At 38.9% G+C, this 9,582-nt stretch overlaps 2 protein-coding genes and 1 non-coding gene across 7 annotated transcripts in view; 2 read left to right on the top strand and 1 right to left on the bottom strand.

The window, feature by feature from the left end:
* gps2 (G protein pathway suppressor 2) overlaps positions 1-9,582 on the bottom strand; it is an 831,114-nt gene that overhangs the window by 650,417 nt on the left and 171,115 nt on the right. The gene's annotated exons all lie outside the window — the stretch shown is intronic.
* trnar-ucu lies at positions 2,226-2,313 on the top strand. Its single transcript is given in 2 exon segments — positions 2,226-2,262; positions 2,278-2,313. It is a non-coding gene; the product is annotated as a tRNA-Arg (tRNA).
* The window catches only part of LOC119409202 (oxysterol-binding protein 1), a 33,203-nt gene continuing 26,563 nt past the window's right edge, over positions 2,943-9,582 (top strand). For both annotated transcript variants that reach the window (XM_037676053.1, XM_037676047.1), the window contains exons 1-5: positions 2,943-3,012; positions 4,108-4,267; positions 7,329-7,537; positions 8,953-9,121; positions 9,436-9,547. In XM_037676053.1, coding sequence (XP_037531981.1) covers positions 4,137-4,267; positions 7,329-7,537; positions 8,953-9,121; positions 9,436-9,547 — 621 coding nt within the window. In that variant the 5' untranslated portion in view covers positions 2,943-3,012; positions 4,108-4,136. The remainder of the gene's footprint in view (positions 3,013-4,107; positions 4,268-7,328; positions 7,538-8,952; positions 9,122-9,435; positions 9,548-9,582) is intronic.

Raw genomic sequence — 9,582 nt, 5'->3', positions numbered from 1 at the left:
ATCTTCATTCTAACAGTGACGTTGTAATTTCAGAGACTGAGGAAGAAACAGAAATGAGGCGAGTGAGATGAGGGAAAGATGAAAATGTGTCCTCAGAGGACGGGGACATCAATCAATCAATCAACCTTTATTTATACAGGTAAATCCCATTGAGCCTCGAGGACTCATTTACAAGAGAGACCTGATTTCAACAAAGAAAGATGACAACAATGGACAACAGCAACAACAATAAGCAGTTATAAAAACTCATACTACAGTTTTTTTTTGTTTGTTTTTTTTTTTTAACAAATAGGATGGCTAAAAGGAAAAAGGTAACAAAACAAAAAAACAGCTAGATTCCAAGACAAATGTATAAAACTAAAAACAGGAACATGTCTGCATTGGTCCCTGCCAGGAGTCCAACAGATTCTTAAAGACACTTAGAGAGGTCAAGGTCAAGGTCAAGGACATGTCAGGATCTGATGATCCAGGATCAACAGGACCAGGAGGATGGATCAACAGGCAGTCAGGGAACAGAGATGAACAACCTGAGGAACAATTACAACACAAAATACATAAGCAGGACAGAAGAAACTCACAGACAAGAAAATTAACTCAGTCCTGTGAAGAAAAATGTTAATGGAAAATAAATTGGCATATTTTTACAAAAGATCAGATGAAGACAACTGGCATGAAGAAGAACTTCCAGCTCCATCTCAATGTACCTGTGATAGTTTAATAAGTGTTTTGTTATTGTCCTACAGTTTATTGATGCTGATATATTCTTGTAATAATTCTTATTTCTTGTTCTGTCTTGAAAGAGTCTCATCTCAACTTGACCCATGATTACCAAACACTAAACTAGTAATATAAAACTAATTTAAATTAACAGTCCTGCAGTAAATACTGCAGTAAATAACTGCAGTAAATAACTTTGTGAAGGTTATGGTGTTAAAGTAATTTTATTCAAACATCTTGATTAAGCTGTTATTGATTAATAGAAGACAGAAAATGAGATCTTGTACCTTTGTGATACTTTGAATGCAACATTCAGTTCATGAAGTCATTCTCCTCTGGTTTACCTGGAAAACATGAAAAAATTGACTCATCTCCACAATCACGTTTTTCTTTAATGATAATGTCACAATTTATGCTGCAGTCTTTGACAAATGATCTATAACTTTAACTAAATGACGTCAGTCTTGTTGTCATGTTGTCATCATTCTTTGTTAAATCAGGTCTCTCTTGTAAATGAGTCCTGGAGGCTCAATGGGATTTACCTGTAGAAATAAAAGTTGAATGAATCTCTCAGGAAAAAAAGGACAAATATTTTCTAGTTGAGTTCAGTAACTGGAATTACCATAAATTTAAAAAAGACCACCTTTCAAAATGTAAGCAGTAATAGATATTTTAAAACGCTGAATTAGAAATAGACCCGTTTAAACCGTCATGTTGCAGAGCAGCTGCAGTTAAAACAACTAGCAATTTAACATGTTTCATTAACTAAAACTGGAGACATGAAGTATTAATGTTGATAAATTGAGGTACAGAACAGTCAGATAACGCTTCACAATGGAGAAAAAGTGTCGTATTTGCATCAACTTACCGGGAAAACACGGAGAATGAACTACGTTCAATGCTGAACCCGCTGCTGTTTGGAACTCTTTGCCGCTTCATGACCCACGTGACTTCCGCATTCCATTCTTTCTATGGGAGTCTATGGGAGTGTCGCAACTTTCTCTTTACAGGGCTCTGTATATATATATATATATATATATATTTTTACTATCACTGACTATAGCCTTGTTATCCAAGAAAACCTTATTGGAAACTATTATTAAGTTTGGTGTTTCCTATATGCGTTCACTTTAATCCACGGTTCGTATTTTAATTAGAAAATTTACCATATCTACCAGAAGTAGCAACGAATGTATTTAAACGTCATGGTGCTTGACTTTACGCATGCGCACTGCTAACACGGCACAGTTTCATGAAAAATACAAGTGAGGTTCTTAAACTTAGAAATTAAGACAAGTTTCTTTTGAATGCTGTGAATAAAAGGTAGCTCCGGTTATTTTTTTTTTCTAGCAAGACAACTATGAGCAACAATATTTTCCCAGTATAATGTATCTTCTTCCTCGTCTTCACAAGCATTCTGGCGCCCTCTTGTGTTAAACAACAAATCAAATATACATGCGACACAAGAAGACATACATCTTCTGTAATAACAGCTACGTTCAACAGGTGGCTCCGTGGCGCAATGGATAGCGCATTGGACTTCTAGGCTTAAGCGAAGGGATTCAAAGGTTGTGGGTTCGAGTCCCACCGGAGTCGACTTTTTGGTTACGGTCGGCATGAAATGGAAAGCGCATGTTGTGAATTCGAGTCCCATGAGAGTCGTGTTTTTTGGATAACGCGAGGACGTTACAAGTTGTACCCTTACTGATCTCTGTACACTTTTTACTTTTATAGTTATTAGAAGGTATTAGTTATTATAATGTTCCCAGTGCTATAAAATAAATTTCATATTTAATGGAATGCCATTTTGCTGAACGGCATCTTAATCCGTTGAATTTATACACAATATAAAGATAATGTAAAAAAATAAGACAGTCAAAAAAAAAATCACAGCTTTAGACGGAACAAGCGTAAAGAATAACCGGCTCGACCAGAGAAGGGTTCCGCGGCAGAGTTTCCGCACGACAGTTTATCGCGTTGCACACCGGGTGTATCTAGCTAACGTTAGGCTAGTCAGATGTAGCCGACTAGCTAAAGATAACTGCTATCATACGTACGCAGTAGTACAATGAACATCACAAACACGATTAATGAGACACATAGTGACTGTATAATTTATGGTGCCATTCTATTTTACACAGACTTCCACGTCTATTGTTGAGTTATAAAAAACAGCTGTCCAGTTTTGGTTAGTTAGCTGTGTGCTACCATCTTCAGTAGCGTATGGGTGTCCCGAGTTAGCCGTGACTTCACTGCCTGTCTGGTTTCCTCATCTGGCATTTTGGACACGTCAAGGTAAACATTAGCCACCAGCGACTTTTAAAGCTAGTTAGTAAACAAATAAGTATTCAGCTGTGTTCGTTAACTGCGCTGCCTTTTCTTGTCACCTGGATAACTTCGAGCAAACATTGTCACTTTATGTTACTTGACTTTAGCTTAGCGAGTAGTTCTTGTCGCAGTTCTAAGTTTATCCACAGGCAGTGTCTGTGTGGGTTTAGCTCCTGCTGTCAGGCTCGTTAATTTGTTCAAAAACTTTCTCGAAGCTATGCTGTCCCTGTGTGTTTATGTGTTGCCAGACTTGCTATATCGATTTTAAGGCGAACATTTGTCACATTTCACCAAAAATATAATCAAATATACACTTTTAAGTCCCTCAAGTGTCAGTAAACCGATACTAAATGAAGGTGGTAGCCTCTATTATGTATTTAAATGACCTGAAAGTTTCTTTTTAATGAATAAAACGAGTTTGTGTGGAACTGTTGTCTTAACTGTGATTGTGTATTGATTCCTCAGTTAACCTTTGACCCCACATTCTGCATTCAAAGATCATCTTGAGCAACCAGGAACCTTTTACACAAAGAAAACACGACGAGTGGATTTATTGTAATAGAGCTCAACGACGTTCCCATTAATAAGAGTCACTTTTTGCTCAGTCCAATGCTAAATCAACGCGGAAGGGGTTTGATAAATATCATAAAGTACAGCTAGAATAAAAACGAATAGGCTTTTTAAAGTTTTAACGTCAACATTTCATTTATTGTTCAAATGTAGTTGACAACCTGGTTGACAGATTTGAGTAAAAAAACTTAAATAAAAAAGAGAAGTGAAATGTGCAAGCAGACAAACTTTGTCAAGTTGCCAGACACCCCCCCCCCCCAACCACCACCAATACAAAAAAAAAAGAACTAACACTTAAGAAGATGTAGGTCAGCGCTTTTTTTTTTTGGCTCCAAAAGGAAGAAAATTCTCTCGAGGTTTCGGCAATGTTTATATCTGCAGAATGTTTTTATGTACATGAAACAATGTTTTTTGTAGTTAGTATTTTTTGATCAAACTTAAATCAGAAATGTAAACAAATGATACATTTTCCCTCCTTTTACCGTTCCTCAGAGCGGTAGCTTGACTGTTGAGGGAGTGTGATGTCAGAAGCGAAGAACCCGGCCCCTGCTGGCGACACGTACAAAGGATGGGTCTTCAAGTGGACGAACTACATCAAGGGTTACCAGCGACGGTGGTTCGTGCTGAGCAATGGGCTGTTGTCGTACTACAGGTACGGTTTCCTGTAAAACACGGACGACCCAGACGGGTGATTGTGCTTTGTGTACGACGACAACAAAAACAATATCAGGTTTACTCTCCTCTTGTTCCACTCCATCAATCAATGAACCTCCTCCTACAGTGCTACCATATTTGTCAGATTAAAGTAGATTTATTGCGCAACAATCCCCTCACTGATGGCACAGTGACGCTAAATAACGTAAAGAGAAAAAAGTGACGCTAACAGAATTTTTAAACATTGTGCTTACAACAATTTCATTGGTGGTCGGCCACGAGCCGGCCCATCACTTCTGACAAAAGTGTTTGCTTTTGCTTTAGCCTAGCAAGGAGTTGGCTTCAGTTTTTTTGGTGACAGAGCCAAAGAGTACAGCTCAAGCGCTGGCTCCCGATTACAACACTAGAACCTGTTTGGTGAAAAAAAAAAAAAACGCCCTCTGTGTTTGGTTGGCCTGAGTCCAACAGCTCGTTCTTTGAAATCTAAAACGTCTTGTTTTTGTCCTTTCTTTCAGTTTGACTCAGCCTTAAGATGGGTGAGTTCATCACCGGTTAAGTTGTCAAAGGTTAAAATATTTGTTGTTAATGACTAGAGGAAAATTTGGCTGAGTGGGTCCCGATCAGCCTGACGAGGTCTCGGACAGGCTCTGCTGCAGGTCGGGTTGTACTTGTACGACTTACGAGTCCCACACGTCGTCTGGACTTCAGTAATTCCACTATGTTCATATAAAATGGCACCTTTGCTGCATGGCTCCAAGGATCTGGAGCTCTTTAGATAGACTTTATTTGTCTCTGATTAAAATGACACATTAAATTGTAAAAAAACAAAAAACAAAGAAAGATGCAGTGCATACTCTGGTAAAATGGGAGTTAATATCAACTTGAAGCATGTTGCAACCATAGTTAATGAGGTTATGCATGCGATGCTGAGCTAAAATATTTGTGGGGCGGACATTAATTTCCAGAAAATTAGTACTATGACTGCCTCACATTTTCTGTGAAAACCCAGCCCCACTCATATATACACACACACACACACACACACACACACACACACACACACACACACACACACACACACACACACACACACACACACACACACACACACACACACACAAATAAAGAAATATATATATATATTATGTGTGTGTGTGCGCAAAGTTGTTTCTGTTTTCTCCCTCCCACTGGTCGATGTTGTGTCTTGTGATAAACAGTCCAGTCTAACTATTATTATTTGTATTTACAATATATTTTATATACAGATATAGTTATTTATATAATATATTATTTGTTTAAAAAAAGTCCTATTATGTTAGTGGACATATACTGTTCTTTCACTGTCCTCTGTTCCTCTCAGTTTGCTGTTCTGGTCCCCTCTGCTGTAAATGGGTGTAAAAACAGAATATCTCCACTGTTGGTCTCAGCAGGTTGCGCTTCAGCTGTTTCTCGGTCTGAGCTCACATCAGGTCAAGCGTTACTGGTCATATCAAGGCGCTAAAGCCTGCCGAATGTGTCCACTGGGCAGTAAATCGGACGCCCCAAATGAACCGGCCTGTTCGGAAAACTAGCCGCATGTTCGGATCCACTTGATGAACGTGGGTCGTCGAACGGTACTGCCCCATAACAGTGAATAAGTAAAAAAACTGAGGATGGATCACTAAAAGTCATTTAAAATTCCACGTTAAATGCACAGAACAAATCGATACACAGCAAGCTCAGTCGTTTACATTATTTATTAGGAGGAACTACTTTGTGGGGGAATAAATTTTATGTTCTAGGGCTCTGCCCCATGGACCGGCCGCTACTGCGTCTGGTTCGTATGTCTCCTCCCAAGCAATGACAGCGATGTGTTTAAGTAGCTTCAAAACACAGAAAGCAGAACTTTATGAAACTGAGCTCTCCGGGCCTGAACTGTTTTCGAGTCCAACTGGGCATCCAGGCTTCCTAAAGGTCGTCAGGCTTCACCTTGTGAGATTCTCTAATGTAAAAGCAGAACCATAGAAAAATCAGAACTCTGATTTCTTAGTTTTTTAAATCCCTGCAGTCTTGAAAAAGGTAGAATTAGGTTGGAGCATAATATGGATTAAACTGCATTTTTAGACGTTATTCCCTGTTGCATTTGCTAAAAACTGTTCAAACAAGGAGAATTTATATATTTTTGTGTCGTCACGATGTCTCATTTTTTTAAACCACATTTAACCTCTACATTAAACCGAGTTAAACAGAATTTTATGTGTTAATAGGTTAAAATATTAGTGCACACAAGGTAAGTTTTATCTGCGACTGGGTTGGTTTTTGAGTTGCTTTATAAAACCCTGTAGCTTAAATCCTTTGAATATGTTGATGTGATGCTACACCGTTAACTGCTTCCTGTGGTCGTGTGTCTTATAGGTGGGGTTCTCATCCATCGAGCTGGGGGCTAGTACCGGTTCTGGGATCATTTGGAACTGGGCCGCATAGAAAAACTGACAAAATTCTATTTTTATTTTTTTTTATTTTTATATATGCGTTAGTCTATGGTGTTTTATTTTGAAAATCAATCACTTCTGTCTGCGCAGTATTAGCGCTTGACTCAGTCGTGATTTGTTTTAATGCAAAAAAAAAATGCAATTATTAATGTTATGAAATAATAATCAGTATAAAATATATTTAAATTCTAGATGGAATAACTAAATTTTAAATGATGCGCTTTATTGTGTTATGTGCGTGACTTCCCCTCACACTCGCATCCCTGCGGCATAAAACCGGTTTGTGATGCAACAAAGATTGTGTTATAAGATAAAGTTATATAACCGCAGATTATTAATCTGTGACATGAAGTCAGTAAAAATGTACAAACATTTATAGTAAATGGAAGTCTGGAAATTAATGGAATATAAAAACAGGCCGTCTGAGCACAACGGATCGACACCAAAACACCGTTCCACCTCATCTAAGCAGCAGCAAAGCCTCGGGTCTACAACTGAAACGTTCCAGTTTAATGTGTAAAGTCGCAGCTGTTGTGTTTAAGGACTTGAAAAATAAACAAACTTAACTCCAACTCCTCTGACGGTCAGGACCCAGGCAGAGATGGGTCACACATGCCGGGGCACGATCAACTTGGCCACAGCAACCATCACGGTGGACGACGCCTGCAACTTCGTCATCTCTAACGGGGGGGCTCAGACGTACCACCTGAAGGCCAGCTGTGAGGTGGAGCGGCAGAAGTGGATCACCGCCCTGGAGCTGGCTAAAGCCAAAGCTGTCCGCATGCAGGCCGAGTCTGGTAAATGAGACAAAATAAAATATAACTAGAAGAATTGCATTTCCTGTGAAAATGCAGCGCGAATGCTTATTGCTCAAGAACTTGCCAAAAAAAAACCCCGACTGGAATTAGCTAAAAACATGCTGAAATGTAGCTAAAATGGAAGAACAAGCCCAAGTTAGCGGAAGAAAGCAGAAAGAACACGTATTTGCTGAATTTTGTTTAAATAAGCTGAAATGAGCACAAAAATTAGGAAATTAGCTAAAAAAGTTGAAATTAGCAAAGAAAAAGCTGAAAAGTACCGGTAGCTAAAAAAAGCAGAAAGAACCTTAAACAACCAGAAGGAAATGGAAGGAGCTGAAATGAGCTGAAAAAAGTGGAATTAGCTGAAAAAGCTAAATTTAGCACAAAACAGTTGACATAGCAGAAAAAGCTGAAACTAGCAGAAATATTCTGAAAGGAGCATAACAAACTAAAATTAGCAGAAAGAGGTTAATTAGGCTGAAATTAGCTGAAATATACCACAAAAAAATTGGAATTTATCCGAGAACAGCTGAAATTAGCTAAAAATGCTGAAAAGATAGAGTGAGCTTAAATTAGCAGAAAAAAAGCAGAAAGAGCACATTTGCTGCAAGAAGCAGAAATGATCACAATGAAGTGGAACTTATCTGAAAAAAGGTGAAATGAGCAAAAATAAACAACAAACAGCTGAAAAGTAGCTAAAAAAGTAGAAAGAAGCTTAAATTACCAGAAGGAAATGGAAAGAGCACATATTTGCTGAATTAGGTTGAAAAAACCCTGAAATAATTCCAAAAAATGTGGAATTAGCTGAAAAAGCTAAAATGATCATAAAACAGCTAAATAGTAGCTGAAACTTGCAGAAATGAGCTTAAAGGGGCATAAGCTGAAATGAGCAGAAATAAGTTAGAAGAAGCACAAAACAGCTGAATTAGCTGAAAGTAGCAGATGTTTTTTTTATTTGCTGAAAGAAGCTGAACCTGAGCAAAGTGTGAAAGGAGCAGTAAAAGGTTGTAAACACATCTAAACATGTGAAGGATGGAAAATGAGCTAAATTCACTTCCTATGAGGAAAAAAAATTGGCAGAAAAGGCTAAATATTTCAGAACGCTAAAGTTGCACCAGTATAAAAGTCCAAGCAGGATTGTCCTGAAAGAGCTGAATGTTTTGATATAATTTGTTGAAATAGCACAAAAATTGTGGAACGATGCTGAAAAACAGAAGAACAAACAGAAGAACAATGCATCACAATAGTGTGAACGCTTCACAAGTTTTCACACTATAAATAAAACCCAGATGTATTTTGAGTTCTTGTTTTGTGAACTGTCTGTACTGAAATACTTTTGTATGTACTTTATCCAAATAAACGTGTTTGTGGGTTTAATACGTTTTCATCTGGTGTATTTTTGTTGTCGTCAGACGATTCAGGCGACGACTTCTCTTCATCGCCCCTCCCGGCGGCGCCCTGTCAGGGTGGGTGCTCGCAGAACCCCGAGGTCCACTCTACTCTCAGAACCCTGGGCAGCAAAGTGGAGGATCTCAGCACCTGCAACGATCTGATCTCGAAGCACGGCTCTGCCCTCCAGAGGTCAGCCTTACACCGTGCGTCGCTTCACAGGAAGCAGCCGAACACACGACTCGCCCTCCTCTCGTGCTTCAAGTATTCAGGCTGTATAATAATCACTGTAATGATGAAAAAGTACATTTAACAACATTTTGATGTAGTTTTAGCAGCTTCAACTCTAAAATGCTGAGTTTTGGTTTGTTTTTCTACTTAAACAAAAACATAAACAGCCCATAAATATTGTAAATGACCAGAAAATGATGAATTTCTTTCATAAAGTGAACAAATGTGATGCTTGTTGTAACTCGTGTTGTACACTGCTGGTTCCAACTCGTCAGGTCTTTGTCCGAACTGGACAGTTTACGTCTGAACACGGAGGCCGGGGAGAAGATTCGCCAGGTGACGGAAAGAGCCACGCTGTTCCGCATCACCTCCAACGCCATGATTAACGTAGGTACCCCCCCCCCCCCCCCCCCCCCCCCCCC

This window comes from Nematolebias whitei, chromosome 1, assembly GCF_014905685.2.
Source record: "Nematolebias whitei isolate Nwh7 chromosome 1, NemWhi1, whole genome shotgun sequence".
Lineage (NCBI taxonomy): Eukaryota > Metazoa > Chordata > Actinopteri > Cyprinodontiformes > Rivulidae > Nematolebias > Nematolebias whitei.
Note: the sequence above shows the minus strand (reverse complement) of the source record. Positions and strands in the feature narration are given on the sequence as shown.